General features: G+C 42.7%; 1 protein-coding gene across 2 annotated transcripts in view; it reads right to left on the minus strand.

Moving 5' to 3' along the window:
• The window catches only part of mettl25 (methyltransferase like 25), a 75,201-nt gene that overhangs the window by 6,356 nt on the left and 50,143 nt on the right, over window positions 1-18,702 (minus strand). For both annotated transcript variants that reach the window (XM_067999461.1, XM_067999460.1), the window contains 2 exons: window positions 14,430-14,527; window positions 12,582-12,675 (listed from right to left, as the gene is read on the minus strand). In XM_067999461.1, the coding sequence (XP_067855562.1) occupies window positions 12,582-12,675; window positions 14,430-14,527 (192 nt within the window). The remainder of the gene's footprint in view (window positions 1-12,581; window positions 12,676-14,429; window positions 14,528-18,702) is intronic.

Below are 18,702 nucleotides of genomic sequence, written 5' to 3' on the forward strand. Positions count from 1 at the left end.
ATGTAAATAAATCAAAAAACACTCGTAAATGATATGCCCGTTTAAAGTATCAATGTCACTGGTTTTGTAATATTTTTACTTCAGGAATAATTATCCAGAACATCTTCATTTACCACGAAATGACCCCAGCATATTTAGCACAAGCGTTTCAGTATATTGCTTGCCAGCAATAACTAATGACAGAGAATATTTGACTGTTTCAAAACAGTATAAACTATATAATTTTATAGGTTTTTTGTAGAAGACAAACACAATATAAAATGCATATACAGTATAAAGACTCCATGCAAAACAAAACAGAGAGGTAGAAAAAGAAGGAAACAGTAAATAACTTAGATGAGTCTCCATAGGTTTCTGTGTATGGTCGCTGTACTACCAAATAAAAACCCTTGGTTTATTCTGTAAGGCATCAAAGTTTCTTTCTTTCCTCAAGTCATTTATAGGGAGATGTTGCAGTAAGAAGGTAGACAAGCTGGGGAGAACAATGAAGAGCGGCAGAAAGACAAATTCCTTTACAAGTATGATTCTGCCAAAATACAGAATATTGAAATTTTCTTGGTTATCTTTTACAATCAGTTTATACCACCAATTGATTCCAAAACCACTTTGCAAAACTGACAGTATAACTTGAGTGAAGTTGCCAAACTGGCAGCATTTCACATTCTGACAAGTGGTGTAAGGCCAAGTCAAGGAAGTAAGCTCACACCATTATGCATCCCGGGGAATGCAGCTATTCTGTAGCGGTCCCTGGTTCCGTGCCTCTGCAGCCTTGGGGGTGAAGCCCAAGTGGAGGAATTAGGCTGTTCTATGAAAGAGGGTGTCTGATACCTGGACAACATCTGCTCCCTGGCTAATGTTGTACAGATGACCTGTGGCAGTCTGAAAGGATACGAAGCTGTAAACACTGAGGGCTGCTGTCACTTTAACTGCCAAGGATGGAGCAGTTGTAGCAGATCATCAGAGTATCATAGTAGGTACAGCACAGGAGCAGGCCATTCGGCCAATCGTGCCTATGCTGGCTCTTTGAAAGAGCCATTCAATTAGTCCCATTCCCCAGCTCTTTCCCCATAGCCCTGTAAATTTTTTCCCTTCAAGTATTTATCTAATTCCCTTTTGAAAGTTACTATTGAATCTGCTTCCATCACACTTTCAGGCAGTGCATTCCAGATCATTACAACTTGCTGCATAAAAAAATGTTTCCTTATGTCACCTCTGGCTCTTTTGCCGATCACCTTAAATCTATGTCTTCTGGTTACTGACCCTTCTGCCACTGGAAACAGTTTCTCCTTATTTATTCTGTCAAAACCATTCTCCCCTTAACCTTCTCAGTTCGAAGGAGAACAACCCCAGCTTCTCCAGTCTCTCCACATAACTGAAGTCCCTCATCCCTGGCACCATTCTAGAAAATCTCTACTGCACCCTCTCCAAGACCTTGGCATCCTTCCTAAGGTGTGGTGCCTAGAATTGAACACAGTACTCCAGCTGAGGCCTATCCAGTGTTTTATAAAGGTTCAGCATAACTTCTTTGCTCTTGAACTCTATGCCTTGATTAATAAATCCCAGGATCCGAAATGCCCGTAATCTTTGTGATGAGGTTGGTAGAGATGTCCAATGGCATCCTTGGATAGATACAGCCATCAGATGTACAGCTCCTTGGAGAGGTCCTCGTAGGACTGGTGTGGCCTGTAGACTTGTTGGGGAGTATGGTACCTGGTGGGTTGCTGTCCTCAGCCATGGTACCTGATTCTCCTGGCCTGGACAAGCTGCTGCTGCAACTCCTTCTCCATTATGATGGCATGGAGTGGTATTCCCATGAGGAAAGCCATCCATTGTCCAAAGTTGATCTGAGTATGGTTTTGGGGGTGGGGAAAGACAGGGATCCCAAAGTTTTTTTTCACTGGGAAGAGAGGAAAGCACTACAATAAAATGAAGTGCAGATGTCAGTGATTAGAAAATGTGAAGAAATGGGTTAAAAAAGGTTCATCGGAAGCTTGTAAACGGTATGTGAAGTTGGTGCCCTCTTCAGCTCACCAACCCCTCACTTACAATTGTCTGAAGTGATGGGGGAAGCTGTTAACCGTTTTTTTGGGGTGTAAACTCACACCGGGTGTAGGATGTCGTAAACCAAGGAAACGTCTGTGTACTTGAACAGTGCAGCTCTTCAAATGAGCCCTGAGGGACTTTCACAGACATAAGGTTTGCAGTTAAAAAGATTGTGTTTAGCACAATATTTGCATAAATATACCCAAATGTGTTAAAATGCTAATTTCCTTGATCTTTTCAGCAAAATAACGACGTAACAATGGCGTAAGTGATGAAGATAGCAAGAAAATTCAGGGCCTATCTTTGTTTGGTCCGACTCTTTTTCTCTTTGTTTTGTATTTCTGTCTCAATCTTTTAAGTCTCTCCTCCTATCTCCATTCTCATCGACAGGTCTCCCACAAATGTTCTTTAGCTGATGTATTCAATATGTATCTCTTGACTTTATTAAGGCTGGGGTGTGCAGCAAGAGGCAATATATATTGGATTTATAGAAGGGTATCTGGATTAAGTAAGAAGAGGCTGTCAGAGAGGTGCTACAGGTGGAACTGAGGTTCAGGACAGGAGGAGCTGGGGCAGGAGTTATGGCCAATTGGAAGCAGGAGGTTGGAGCACATGGGAAGACTGGGGACTGGAAATAATCAGTGAGGTTGCAGTCTGGAGACTTTAGGTGTAGGAATACTCGCGGAGTGGGATATTCTCCAGTAAAGAAGGAATACTCAATCTCAGGCCCCTGAGAGAGAGAGAAAGCCTCTGGGAAAATATTTATTGGACAGATTGCCAACAGAACTTCAGTCATTTTCTAACCAAGTTTAACTATTTGTAATGACTTTTTTTACATTATAACCTTTATTGGTTTGCTGTATATATGGTCGGCTGGATGAGGAAACAGTATGGCCACACACGGAAGTTAGAAAATATGTTTGAGTGATTTAATTGGTTTGCTTGTGACTGTTGCTGGTTTCTGATTGACAGCTTTGAAAATATTTGAGTAACTTGATTAGTTGTTTTTCTGTGTGTGGGGGTGTTGATTTGTGCTCGGTAACATTTGTGCGGTTAACTTAACAGATAATGGTTATTTTGGCCAGTCAAACAAACAAATGCAAGAGCGACAGATCTGTTGCATATGTTACACTTTGAAGTGGGATGAACAATTCCCACAAACTATGGATACAAGCTAGACTCAAGTCTTTAAATTATCTAGACACGTATGCATTATTGATATTTGAAATGTTCTTATCCTTCCACAAGTGATTAAAGAACCTCCAGCCCATATTGTAAAATCCCCCCTTAACAAGCTATTTTTGTGAGATGAACAATACTTCCTGTTAATTTGTAGCTTTCTGGAACACCCAGTATTGAGAATCACAAATTGATTGCACTACTTCCCAAACAATACTTGCTGATACATCAAGTAGCACAGTGTAAATGCTTGAACTGCAACTACTCTATAAATAATCAGCTGGTTTGTTGGTGCTTGGGAGAGGAGGTATAAAAATAACTATGACTGCCAACTGTTGGAATAAAAGGTCTGGGTCCTTTGTTCTGTTCGGTCGTAACTTTATCATGCTCAGCTCTTGGCTTAATTATGTCCCACTGAGCTAACAATAAACACCGTTAAACAATAAACAGATTTTCTTAAGCAAATTATGAATGATTCTAAAAAAAAATAATGACTTGGAGAACAGGAGCAAAGAGAAAATGTTACTAAATTTAAAGCAATGGAAGAATTTTTTTAATGTTTCAGCCTTTCCCATTGAGTGAGATGAGATTCAATTTGACAGAATATGGGGTTTAGATTTAAGTGACTAAGGCTATTAATATTATAGGAATCTAATATTCCCAGATACATTAGTCCTTCAGGAATAAAAACAGAAAATGCTAGAGAAGCTCAGCTCTGTCCGCAAGGGTGACCCTGACCTGCCAGTCGCTTGCCATTTTAGTTCCCCTTCCCACTCCTACTTTGACCTCTCTGTCCTCGGCCTCTTACACTGTTCCAATGAAGCTCAACGTAAGCTCGAGGAACAGCACCTTATCTTTTGTTTAGGTACTTTACAACCTTCCGGACTCAACATTGATTTTAATAACTTCAGATCATAACCACTGCTCCCATTTTCTTGGTCAGCTAGTGCTGGTAATGGTTCTGCTGCTGCCATTTATAGCTACTCCTGATCAATCTTTTGTTTCTTAACCTGTCCTATTAACACCTTCCTTGCCTTCCACCATCATCCCTTTTGTCATTTAATCACTTGTGCCCTCTACCCTATCACAGACCTTCCCTTTTGTTCTTTCCTCCCCTCACCTCCCTCCCCCCCCCTTCCCTGGCTCTGCATTTGCGTAAAAACTTTAACTCTTTGACATCTTCCAGTTCTGACGAAAGGTCTTCGACCTGAAACGTTAACTCTGTTTCTTTCTCCACAGATGCTGCCTGTCTTGCTGAGCTTCTCCAGCATTTTCTGTTTTTATTTCAGATTTCCAGCATCCGCAGTATTTTGTTTTTGATGGATAGGGTGGTGAAGAAGGCATTCGGCATGCTTGGTTTCATTGGTCAGAACATTGAATACAGGAGTTGGGATGTCTTGTTGAAGTTGTACAAGACATTAGTAAGGCCACACTTGGAATACTGTGTACAGTTCTGGTCACCCTATTACAGAAAGGATATTATTAAACTAGAAAGAGTGCAGAAAATATTTACTAGGATGCTACCGGGACTTGATGGTTTGACTTATAGGGAGAGGTTAGATGGACTGGGACTTTTTTCCCTGGAGAGTAGGAGGTTAAGGGGTGATCTTATAGAAGTCTATAAAATAATGAGGGGCATAGATAAGGTAGATAGTCAAAATCTTTTCCCAAAGGTAGGGGAGTCTATAACGAGGGGGCATAGATTTAAGGTGAGAGGGGAGAGATACAAAAGGGTCCAGAGGGGCAATTTTTTCACTCAAAGGGTGGCGAGTGTCTGGAACGAGCTGCCAGAGGCAGTAGTAGAGGCGGGTACAATTTTGTCTTTTAAAATGCATTTGGACAGTTACATGGGTAAGATGGGTATAGAGGGATATGGGCCAAGCGCAGGCAATTGGGACTAGCTTAATGGTATAAACTGGGCGACATGGATATGTTGGGCCGAAGGGCCTGTTTCCATGTTGTAACTTCTATGATTCTATGATTCTATAATCCTTCAGGAGGCTATTTAAAGGGTACAGATGAAGGAAAACAGCCTTTGGAAATGGCCATGATCTCAAGCTTAAGATTATCGACCCTGTAACGAGAAATCTGGCCAATTTTTTAAACATGTTGTACAATATGACAAAGAAAACCACAAATGTAAAATATAAACAAGAGGATGTTGTCAACATATAGGAAGATCTTATGTTCTTTGTCTCTAATCCCGACATACCCAGTACCCTGATGAGCATTAATAGCTGTTATCTGTGCTTTTAAAGCAATCTTCGCAGCTCAATCTTTAGTTTGAGAACAAAGATCGAAGACAGAAGGCATCTGGATCTTGCACATCTCTGACATTCTAACACAGTACCTGCATCAATGAAGGTCTCTCACGTAGTTTCAATCCAACTTCAAACTTTATTTTGAAAGCCAAACTTCCAACACCCAAAACAGACAAGTTCACTCCACTTTGTCAAATAAGTTTTACCATTGACTGAAACAACATACACTGGCGTCATTTATTCTTTGCATGATAAAGTGAGCTTTACATTTATGCCACTTTTATCAGTAGGGCATCTGCCCAGATAAAACTAGACCGATTAGGGACTAGAGTAACCAAGTCCAAGAAGATTATGCAATCAATGTTGATGAGTGACATGCGGCTAAAACTGAACCAAGTGGCTTTGTCTTTCTTTTAAAAAAAGAGTAAAGATAGCTTGATTCAATATATCCGGTAGGTAGCCTTTGCCACTAGCTTCATTAAAAGCCTGTAACAAGAGAGGTACAGAGGAAGGTGCCAATTTTTTTCTTTAAATGAAATCCAGATGAGCATCATTATGAACTAGGAGCTTTATATAATGGAAGTATATTAATAGCATTTTCTATTTGTTGAGGAATAATTGGTTTCTCCAGCTCTTCCATTACAGTTGATGAGCGTTTGGGTAATTTCAGTAGTTTGAAACAAGAAAAAAACCTCAATCAGCATCAGAACATCCACTCTTTTATTTATAAAATACCACAGAAAAGTTTTAAAATGTTCTATTAATGTATGATTTGGATTTGTAGCTAAATTATTAAGGAGTCTGCCAAAATTATATTTTAAAAAAAGTTTCTTTAGTTTCCTAACCAAGTGGGGGGGGTTTCTGACTTTCAAATCAGAAACGACCTATTGGGTTAGAACAGAAAATTAATAGAATTCAGTAGATTAAGATTCCAGTTTCTTTTTGGGAGGAGGAATGATATTTATGTATTTTATACTCAATTTTCACTTTTTAACAGCTTCCCATGATATGCTTCATATCCAATCCAAGAGGGCAGGCTATTCCAGGTTCTTTAACTAGATTCTAAGAGATGCTTGAAAGCAGCCGAGAGGACTTTTCCCCCCTCTCTACGGGGAAGCAACTGACATGAATTCAGCACATTCCTACGATGGTACATCTGAGATTGGGAACTATCAGTGCCAACCTGCATCAACAGTAAAATGTGTTGGTACTTCAAGGTATTGTGGCACCACAAAGTAAGCAGTGCAATCATTATAACATATCCTCACTCCTCAATTTTAAGCCTAATGTTTCATCAGTGACCCTCCCTCCGTCATAAAAGGGAACCAGTGCTGTTTGCAGAACTCTACTGTTCAATTCCATTCACAACTGTTGAAGCAGCCTATGCCAGGCTACAGCAGGCACGGGACAATATCTAGGCTTGGGCTGACAAGTGACAGGTAACATTAGTGCAACATAAATGGCAGACAATGACTATCTCCAACAAAAAAGACCCAACCACCTGCCCCTTCAATGGCACCAGAATCAAGAGTGTCTCCCACATTAATAGCCAGGGGAGGAGGTCACCACTGACCAGAAGCTTAACTGGAGCAGCCATATCGACAATGTGGTTATAAAAGTGGGGAAAAGGCTGGATGGGTGGCTCACCTCCTGACCCCTCAAAGCCTCTCCAGAATTTACAAAGTTCAAGTCAGGAGTGCAATGGAACTTGGAAATATATCGCCGTTCCTTCATTGTCGCTGGGTCAAAATCCTGGAACTCCCTTCCTAACAGCACTGTGGGAGAACCGTCACCACACGGACTGCAGCGGTTCAAGAAGGCGGCTCACCACCACCTTCTCAAGGGCAATTAGGGATGGGCAATAAATGCCGGCCTTGCCAGCGACGCCCACATCCCGTGAACGAATAAAAAAAAACGCTCACCAGTGGTCTGAATGGGTGCAGCTGAAACAAAACTCAAGAAGCTCGACATCATCTGGGACAAAATAGTCCATTTCATCAGTGCCCGTGAACTCAAATATCCACCCCCTCCACCACAGTTTGTACTATCCACAGGATGCACAGCAGCAACTCGCCAAGCTTACTTCGACAATATCTCCCTCCCCCGAATCCTCTACCACCAAGCAGTACAAGAGCAACAACATCATAAGAGCATCATCACCTCCAAAGTCCTCTCCAAGTCACACTCCATCATAGCTTGGACATGTACTGCCATTTGCTCATCACTGCTTGGTCAAAATCTGATAATTCCTTACTTAACACCATCTAGGGAGTACCATCACCACAAGGACTGCAGCGGCTCACCACCACCCTCTCATGGCAGCTAGGAATGGGCAATAAATACAGCTCTGCCAGCGTCACACACATCTGGGAACAATTATGCAAAAAAAAAATTCAAAAGGGAATGTTTGTCACTAGAGGATAGATACTCTGAGTCCTCACCCACTTCCACGCATATTGAAAAGTCATGAGCAATATACCCATGATTTTCTTAGGCGCTGGTGGCGGGCAAGGACTCAAACATCTACCCTAATTAGCGGTCATAACAGACAGAATAAAACCTGAAATTTTAGAATACATTTTTTCTTTTAAATTAGCTCTGAATGGGCTTTCTCCTGTGTAAAAAAACTTGCTTTCTACAACAAATAGCTTTGGACAAACCAATGCAACATTCTTACAAATCCCCAATAATATGCATAAAGAGAGCTTCAAATTTGCTTTCAAAACTTTTCAGTTTCTTCCCCATTGAAAACAGCTGTAATACAATCCATGTATTAGTTTATATATAACGCCTAGGAAGCTAACAATTCTGAATGCTTTTCAATATGAATTTGTATCACCACTATCTCATGGTTTTAAACTGGGGATATTCAGGAACTCGTGTCCCTCGGTGCGGGGTTTAAAGCAAGAAATCTGGAGCAAACTGCATCCAACGTAGAAATTCTAGGCATAAAATTAGTTTTAAATTTTTTTTTAACCTCCATGGACATTTCCTATCGAATAATTCCCCCCCTCCACAGTTCAGTAGCATCAGTCACTCACAAACAATCTGAGCAACTTACTTTTATTGGTGTTAACTCACACTGCTCTAATATCTGTTTGCACAATAGTAAAACCCGGGAGTGTAACAACATTACCCTCTTGTGACTTGGTTTGGATAGTTGTGTCTTTTGCACATCTCAATCAATCTCTCTGAAGGCATATAGAGCAAACATTTAGTGAGACTAAAGCCAGATACAAATCATTGCTCTGCTTTATTTCACAGTACAGTGAACATACAGAACATCTGTTCTGATCAGACTCACTTAATTCAATCTGTATAACTCATCTTCACATAATACAAAATAAAGAATACGCCATGCTACACCACATAAGTGGATCACCTTACTTGGCTTAAAGATGGTATCTAACTATCCTCCAGCATTTTTAAGCTTTCTCTTTAACAAACCTTCCTATTTCAAAAATCTCTACTTGACCGTCTGTCTCTAATTGTTTTATCTCTTGCTGTTCAGAACCAGAAAGGGAAGACCCGGCAGACCTCCTGGTGAACTCCTGGGACCAGCAACTCCCCAAAACAAAGTGCGTGAGATATTTATTGATTACTGAGACAAGCTAACAAATTGCTCATTATTTACAGTCAATGAGAAAACAACAGCAAAGCTAGCTCATTAGTATGTTAACTACCTATTGTCTCAGACCCCCTTAATTTTTACCGTGCATGAATACATTATACATAATTTTAAGCAACTCCTTTTCCAAATTCTTTCTGTGGAAAATGGTCAAAAGATCCAGAACCGTGACAATTCTCGATGTTCACAAACACCTACCTTGTAAAATCCTACAACATGATTACTCACTAACGTTTTGTCAAAGACCACAATGCCAATCTCTGTCTGATACATACCTTGGCTCCAACAATGCCCCAGAGGGAGACAGGCAGGAGTGGAGCGGTCGGCTGTGGATGGTGACCCAGACACACTTAGAGAAACATGTCTATGAGGTCCACAGGGGGGGGGGGGGGGGGGGAGTGCAATCCATGTACCCCTGTCCTAGAGAGTACATGAGCACTCACTCTATTTCACTCTTATGGATCATATGACTCTCAGAAATCCCCTTAAATTTCAGTACTGATGCAAGCAATTTCTTTAAATTAAACACAGGGACCAAAAAAATCCCAACCACAGTATTATTATAGGATCCAGACTTCTACTGAAAGTTGTATACGATTTTGCAACTTAAAGATTGTTAGTTACTGGAACATAAAGGGTTCAACAGACACCAGGGGTTCTCCTGATCGTCCACCATAACTTTTCAGCAGGAGACTCGTAAAAACCCCTGAAAAACAGCATAAACCCCCTGCAGAAATTCACCCCCGCTATTCTTTGTCAATATTTATATCTATAATAAGTAACAATTTATATCTTGAAACAAGTTTGGGCTGGTATGGTAACTTGTGATCTGATATTCCTTTTTCTGTCAGCTTTTGTTTCCTCCTTGCTTAATCAACAAAGTAGTTTTCGTGGAAAATATTGATAAAGGGCTGTTTGAATTGAAGTAATTTGGTTGCATATTACAACCGGTGCTTCAAATTAACGAGTGAGTAAATAATAAAAAAAAGGTTGTTCCAAAAATATGTAAAGCACTATGTCTTTTCTTGGCAACACAGCCTCAAATATAGTTGGCCATTCCATGAAGATTCATAGTAAGAGCCACTAATGAAAGAAGAGCTGACAAACATACTGTAAATACATCAGCCCTGAGTTTCCGCTAGATCGCGCTGGCCTTTTCAGCGCTATTTGGCCAAATCAGCGCAAAACATCGCAGAATTTCGATTTACACTGGGCATGAATTCGAGTTTCCACGATGTTTTGCACTGGCTCAAAAAAAATTGCACTGAAACCGGCCTCGCCCACAATACTGGCCACGTCCCCGATCGAAACAATGAGGATGGTAAGTTTCCACCAATTGCGCATGCCTGAGGCTGTTCAAGAATGGTCTTAAAAACTAAACTCATTTTCTTAGACGCACTGGCATTAGTAAGCACAGTTTAAACATTAAAAAATATTTAACTTACTAAGAAACTGACCAATGTACAGCAAATAAAGTAGTAAATGCTTCAGTATAGTTTTCTTAAGTCGTTTTCAGTGATTTAACATCAGCTTACTCACAGGTGGAGGACTAGACACTCTGATTAAAAATGCTTATTGTTTGTGATAAACCCATTTTCAGCTGCATTAATAAAACTGCACCAGATTACCATTTTTAAATAAGTCAATGAATATTTTTTATTGCATAAAAATAAGAATAAATGATTACGCTTTGTTAAGCTGCCAGATTGTGCTGATTCATGGAAGATTTTACATTTGTGATTATGTTAGTACATTTTAGCGGAAACTCACAATAAAACCCAGCCAGCACAATTTTCAGGCGCACTATATGCCCAATTGTAGATTGCGCCCAAACCGGAAATTCAGGGCCATTGCTTCCAAAAAACCCTGCAATCCATTTGAAGGAAACAGCAGGCATGCAACTCCCATCGTGTACTCTGATCTCTCATTGGCAACATTTGATTGATTGCTGCATTTGGAGAATAGCCAAAATAACCAGTCATATTTTATAATTTCTTGCTACTGCAGCTAAAGATTTATTAGACGTCCCTGCTGAAATGTTATTGCTACAAAAGGCAAATCAGTTGTTTTTACCCTTTAATTTTGCTGTGTTCTAATTTGTACCCTTGTTCGTGTCTCCTCTCTCCAGCTGTCCTCCTGGAATGTACAAAATCCAGAAGCCTGTGTGGTCTGTTAACTTTTCATGGCCCGCATTGGCACAAACTGCAAAGTAGAATACGTTTCCCTGCTGATTAGTGGGAACGCTCTGCTTTCATGAGGTAGCCCTCACATGGTGAAACTCATTCACAGAAGATCACCCAGTTCAATGGCAGCAGAGATCCAGATACCAACCCATTCTGACCAGCCCAGTTCCCATAAACATGCTTAATGTGCGTGTACGAAATTCCTCTGTGCGCTTTTTGACTGCAGGTGTTAGCCAATTGATTTTAAACAGGTTAAGAACTAGTTTAAAAACTATATGGAGGAAGTTATTACCAGAGCCTTAAGTATTTGTGTGGGAACAACAAACCATTTAAACACTAGCAACATCTAGTGGCCGACAGTAAGCAGTGCATGAAAATGTGCAGTACACAATTCCCATTATTCCATTATTCCGTCTGACATGAAACTGACACATTGGCCAGGATTTTGACTCGGACCTGGGAAGGGGATATCGAATCTCGGCCGGGAAACTCGGAAGTACGGGTTTCCTGGACATCTTTACGATTTTGACGTAGATTGTATGGATTGCGTGGGGGGGGGGGGGGGGAATGGGTGGGCACAGGGGCATGTCGGTCATCCGGTGGCGGGAGGGTGGTGGTGTCATCGGAGAACAGTCACCGGGGAGTCAATCATGGGGGGAGGGGGGATATGGGGCGGGGGACAATTGGGTGTCAGTCACCTTGGTGGGGGGGGGGGGGTCAGGATCGGGGTCATTGTGGGGGTCCGCGATTGTTGGGGGGGGTTCTGCGATCATTGGATGGGGAGTCTGCGACCGTTTGTGGGGGGGGGGGGTCGGTGATCATTGGGCGGTGGGGGGTTGCGTCGCTGCAGGTAGGCTTGTTGGGCCTGGGGGAAGTATTCCTGCTCCTCCGGACCCACAAGCTGTGCCAGAATGGCACCTACCTGCAGTTTCAGACCTTTTCGCCTCCTCTCACGTGGCATGAAGGAGAAGGCCCAGGAATTCCGGCACCCCAGGGGTTGAAATTGCAAAACCTTTCAAAATGGATGCCCATAGCCTCCATGAAAGGCTTTAGTGCCCAACCCGCCTCCTGAAAGCGGGTTAGTCACCCACCCCTCGTCCCTCCCTGGTGAAAACCGGAAATGGGCAGGTTGGAGGCAAGTTCGGGGTGGGTCTGAAATTGTTGCAATTTTCAATGCCCCCCTGCCCCCAACCCACCCATTTTTCCCTGTTAAAATCCTGCCCATTGTGCCAGTCTGAATCCAAGTAGCAGATCTCAGAGCTTGAACAAACAAATAAAATGACCAACCTTCGAGCCATCCATTCCCAGCTTTTCTACTGATTTTCTGGTGTAATCCACAAAGGACGAGGACTTAGAATAGACTTTGCCAACGTGTTTGCTGCTGTAAATTGTCACAGATCACAAAACGCAATCATTTAAGTTAAATTTACTACTAAAATAGCTACAGACATTTTTATGGCATTCGTTTGTTTTGAACACAAGAAAACCTCAGTTAAGTAAATTTTCATTGTTTTATCAGAAAGTAATATGGTACCACAATGGGACACACAGGTAGTGTACTGATCCTTCTTGGATGTACAAAATCCACAAGCTTATGGTATTCAATTAATTGGCAGCATTTCTTCAAAAGAGTGAAAGAGATAGAAAGGCCTATCTCATTCAGCATGCAGTTCAGCTGGCCATTCAATACATTTTTCATATAAAATTGTTTTTAAAAAGTTTTCATTTTGCAGGCTGTGAAAATAAAACCAGGCAATGCCCATAAAAACTACATTTTTTAACTGCTGACACATACACACATGACAGAACACTGTCCTTCCAGCTGAAATACTTTTAAACTACAGTATCAGTTTTACAGCAATATTACATTTAAGATTAATGTGTTTAATAACTCTTACTATCAACTCCTATTTTATTCTTCACCTTGTTATAGTAAAAGTTAAATAACCTGAAGAAACTAAGCGGTGCAATGTGTTAGAATAAGAATGCTATGCTTGACCAGCTCTGGGAGCCAAGTTGAAATTGAGCCCAGATAGATTAGATGAAAGTCTGTCCTCTTTCAGAGCATTATAATGGGTTCTATGTGAAATGATTTCAGCCAGTCTCAACCCAGCTCCCAGTGGATTCCCTTGAAAAGAAACTGCTCTTAAATTTCACACTAGTTGAGGGTTCAGCCAATCTCTCTACAAGAGGCCACAAGGATAGGCTGTGTGGGAAATGGAAATGATACACTGGTGCAACACGGGAGCTTCTCAGAGTTTGTGATAAGGTGCATTGTTCCAAACATCTTGTTCGGCATCAATGTAGGGCAATGTGAGGGGTGATCTAATTGAGGTGTTTGAGATGATTAAAGGATTTCATAGGGCAGATAGACAGAAACTATTTCCTCTGGTGGGGGAGTCCAGAACAAGGGGACATAACCTTAAAATTAGAGCTAGGCTGTTCAGGGGTGAAGTCATGAAGCACTTCTTCACACAAAGGGTAGTACAAATCTGGAATTCTCTCCCCCGAAAAGCTGTGATGCTAGGTCAATTGAAAATTTCAAAACTGAGATTGATAGATTTTTTGTTAGGCAAGGATATGGAACAAAGGTGAGCAAATGGAGTGAAGATACAGATCAGCCATGATCTAATTGAATGGCGGAACAGGCTCGAGGGGCTGAATGGCCTATTCCTGTTCCTATGTTCCTAATATTTTGGGGCAGTTCAGTATCTGTGAAATTGGCAGTTTGGTGTTGGTAGCAGGATCAAATGATACTGGAACTGTGGCCCAAAGATGTGCATTAACGCCAAGCTCAGAAGGACACCCTTACTGCACTATTTTCACTTGTGAGTGAGATAACCCACTCTGCTGCCAATTTATGAACACATCTGTGCCTTAGATTCATGCTCACTGGAACTAGATTGAAACTTTCCAAACACCTCCTACTTAGGACCCTTGACAGTCATCATAAAGAGGAGCTTTTTTGTTCCATCACTTTGCGCTTAATTAAAATCCAGAGTCCAGAGATGAAAGGACTGTGTTCAAGCCCAACTTGCTACCCAGTTCCCTCGTTCCGTTTCAATTAATTGTCTTCAGATGCTGAGATCCCAACAGTTATATTCTTGAAATTCCATGCAAACCTCCAAAACATACTTTGTTCTTTGCAATCTGTTGTATGTCTTTCCATTTCCAAAGTTTTCTTTGATAATAACTTGCAGGACTGCACGATAAAATAAGGATTCTGAAGGAAGCTGTCAACAACAAAAGGACAAACAGTAGAATGCAGCGTCACCTCACTGTCAATTCAGAACAAATGGACAAATGTAATTTAGCACATGCACACAATCAAGGGATTAAGAGTGTAATGGGTTTGATGATAACAATCTGCAGTGATCTCAACAGCTGGTAAAAATACTTTAAAAATGCAATATCACAGTTGTGCCAACTACCTACAGTGCAGGGTATATTTATACATTTAACTTTTCGTCATGTGCCAAAAGTCAACCCATTTTGAGTTTTCATTCTATCTCTGTTTTTGTGTTTCTGCTACTGGAATCGTTTCTAGAATTCTGGGATGTTCTGATCAAATGACAAGTGAACAGCTGAATTCTGTGAATGCCGTGTCATGCCCATAGAAATAATGGCAGCAACAGCAAATTGTGCAAAATGATTTCATGATATGCAAAATGTTCAACAATTTCTACTCTGAATAAGCAACCAGTCAATCAAATAACCATTCATCAACCAATAATATCTGAAACTATCTTTACTTCTACAAAATAAGATGTTGTAAAACATTTCCGTTACTACTTGTTTTTTCTAAATTCAGCAGTAAGAGATACCATGGCCTCATATTTCTCAATTTCAGTACATATCTATGCATGAAGAAACAAACCTACTGTACAAAGGGTGGGGGAAGGTTTAAATCAACTATCTATCAATATGTATCAGATCAGAAATGGCACAACAATGAGCCCAGTTTAAAGGGATCTCACCTCCGCCTACCAAGAAATAATGTGGAACATATGACAAATCACAACAGAAATGATATCTACCCTTGCTGGACAGGAACTTCTTTAGAATTAGAACATGAACTAGCTAGCCCTTTAAGAACTCTAAGAGTGAGCAGTATCCCTTATGTAACTCAAACTTCAAAAATAATAAAAAGCTTTGTCTAACATTCTCAGGTCTCATTGTAAGCTGAAAATATTTTAAATTACGTCAACAAAAAGTTTAACATTCTTGCACAACCACAGATAATTCTTCCTCTTCCGATTTTCCTCTCTGAGTGATGCTGGAATATGATTCCATAAGCACTGGCAGCCCTGTAGTATCTCATTCAAAAGACCGTTCTTCACAAATTCACAAAACTCATCAATGGGAGGTTTCATCATCAAGCTTTATTCTATCCTACGCTGACATCGACATACAACAACAACAGCGTTTGTTGACATAGTGCCTTTAACGTGGAAATGCATACCATGGTGCTTCAAAGAAACACAATCAGACAAAATTGGATGCCAAGCGAAAATGAGATATCAGGAAATGTGGCTAACAGGTTGGTCAAAGAGGTGGGTTTTAAGGAGGGTGTGAAAGGAAGAGGGAGGAGGAAAGGCAGAGAAGTTCATGGAGGGAATTCCACAGCATTGAGCCTAGATGGCTCAAGGCACTGTTGCAAATGGTGGGGCAAAGGGACTGGGGGCATTGGACAATAGGTCGGTGTTTTTTTTCATTCGTTCATGGGATGTGGGCATCGCTGGCAAGGCCAGCATTTATTGCCCATCCCTAATTGCCCTTGAGAAGGTGGTGGTGAGCCGCCTTCTTGAACCGCTACAGTCCGTGTGGCGAAGGTTCTCCTACAGTGCTATCAGGTAGGTAGTTCCAGGATTTTGACCCAGCGACAATGAAGGACGGCAATATATTTCCAAGTCGGGATGGTGTGAGACTTGGAGGCAAACGTGCAGGCGGTGTTGTTCCCATGTGCCTGCTGCCCTTGCCTTTCTAGGTGGTAGAGGTCGCGGGCTTGGGAGGTGCTATCGAAGAAGCCTTGGCGAGTTGCTGCAGTGCATCCTGTGGATGGTACACACTGCAGCCACAGTGCACCGGTGGTGAAGGGAGTGAATGTTTATGATGGTGGATGGGGTGCCAATCAAGCAGGCTGCTTTGTCCTGGATGGTGTCAAGCTTCTTGAGTGTTGTTGGAGCTGCACTCATCCAGGCAAGTGGAAAGTATTCCATCACACTCCTGACTTGTGCCTTGTAGATGGTGGAGAGGCTTTGGGGAGTCAGGAGGTGAGTCACTCGCCGCAGAATACCCAGCCGCTGACCTGCTCTTGGAGCCACAGTATTTATGTGGCTGGTCCAAATAAGTTTCTGGACAATGGTGATGCTGTTGAATGTCAAGGGGAGGTGGTTAGACTCTCTCTTGTTGGAGATGGTCATTGCCTGGCACTTGTCTGGCGTGAATGTTACTTGCCACTTATCAGCCCAAGCCTGGATGTTGTCCAGGTCTTGCTGCATGCAGGCATGGACTGCTTCATTATCTGAGGGGTTGCGAATGGAACTGAACACTTTGCAATTATCAGCAAACATCCCCATTTCTGACCTCATGATGGAGGGAAGGTCATTGATGAAGCAGCTGAAGATAGATGGGCCTAGTAAACTGCTGTGAGGAACTCCTGCAGCAATGTCCTGGGGCTGAGATGATTGGCCTCCAACAACCACTACCATCTTCCTTTGTGCTAGGTTCGACTCCAGCCACTGGAGAGTTTTCCCCCTGATTCCCATTGACTTCAATTTTACTAGGGCTCCTTGGTGCCACACTCGATCAAATGCTGCCTTGATGTCAAGGGCAGTCGCTCTCACCTCACCTCTGGAATTCAGCTCTTTTGTCCATGTTTGGACCAAGGCTGTAATGAGATCTGGAGCCGAGTGGTCCTGGCAGAACCCAAACTGAGCATCAGTGAGCAGGTTATTGGTGAGTAAATGCTGGTCAGAGGAAAGCAGATTTTTCGGAGAGTTGTTAGGGCTGGAGCAAGTTACAGAGATTGGGAAGGGTGAGGCCGTGAAGCGATTTAAACTTGGGGATGAAAATTTTAAATTTGAGGCATTGAGAGATCGGTAGAAAATGAAGGTCAGCGAGCACAGGGATGAGTGAGACTTGGTACAGGACAAGATATAGACATGTGATTTGGATGAGCGGTAATTTATGGAAGTTGAAGGATGGGAGGCAGGCCAGGAAAGCATTGGAATAATCAAATCTGGAGGTCACAAAAGTATGGGTGATATTACGGAGGTGGCAGGCAATCGTTGTGATGGAGAAGATATGGGGTTGGAGTGGCCAGGGACAGGCATGGAGTCGGAGGCAAGGGTACGGAGTTTGAGACAGGGAGGAAGACAATGGCTTTGGTCTTACCAATGGCGATTTGGAGGAATTCGTGACTCATCTAGGACTGAATGTCGAACAACCAGTCTGACAACACAGAGGCAGTGGAGGGGTTGAGAGAGTTGGTGGTGTTATCAGCATACATGCGGAACCTGACTCCATGGCCCCAATGTTAATGAGGAGGTGGCGGGTGTGGGGGAGGCTGAAAATGGCCAAAGAACACGGAAGACCGGGGACGTGGATATCCTGCTGATCTTAACAGCAGGGCCTCATTAACATATTGTAGCACTGCCTCCCACCCAGCAGCCGGCCAAATGGACAGCCTGGCCAGAGGGAACACTTACGGAAGGACATTGCAGGCAGAAACCCTTGGGGATGGTCCCCAAACTGGGAAAGAAGCTTTGCTTGGCAATCGGGAGATGGGGGGAAGCCTGCGATCTGGAGGGTTGGAGCGGGCGGGGAAGGCTGAAGATCAGGGCTAGGGAGGGGCGTGGGCGAGGGGGGCTGGCGATCGGGGCTGTAGAAGGTCAAAGGCTTCCTTGAGGGACCCAGGGGGAGCACTTCTGCTCCTCCTGGCCCACAGTGTGTGGTGGAAGAGCCACTTACCTTGGAGAGCTCGCAGCTCCAACATCAGTTTATTTGCCAGGAATCCCATAGCTTGGGCCTCCCCCTCACTTTCTGTTAAATGTAAGTAGTGGCTTGGGCCCCCACCTGCCTTTTGTGGGAGCCTCGTCCATGACCTGATTCTTGCACTTTAAAATTTAAAGTGGCGGGAATGGAGTCGGGTTGCCCTATCCTGATCTTTTAAACCCCTCCCGACCCTCTCCCACCCACCTTGGGGCCGGGGGCAGGGGGGGGGGGGCGGCGGCGGGGGGGGGGGGAAGGGAGAGATTAAAATCGAGGGCCTTTGTCTTCGAATAATGTCACAAGGAGCAGCATGTAAATGAGGAAGAGGAGGGGGCCAAGGATAAATCCTTGGGGAACACCAGAAGGTAACGACTGGAGCTCTGGCTATGACTGGATAGGTAAGAATGGAAGCAAG

The sequence above is a fragment of the Heptranchias perlo genome, chromosome 18, assembly GCF_035084215.1.
Source record: "Heptranchias perlo isolate sHepPer1 chromosome 18, sHepPer1.hap1, whole genome shotgun sequence".
Lineage (NCBI taxonomy): Eukaryota > Metazoa > Chordata > Chondrichthyes > Hexanchiformes > Hexanchidae > Heptranchias > Heptranchias perlo.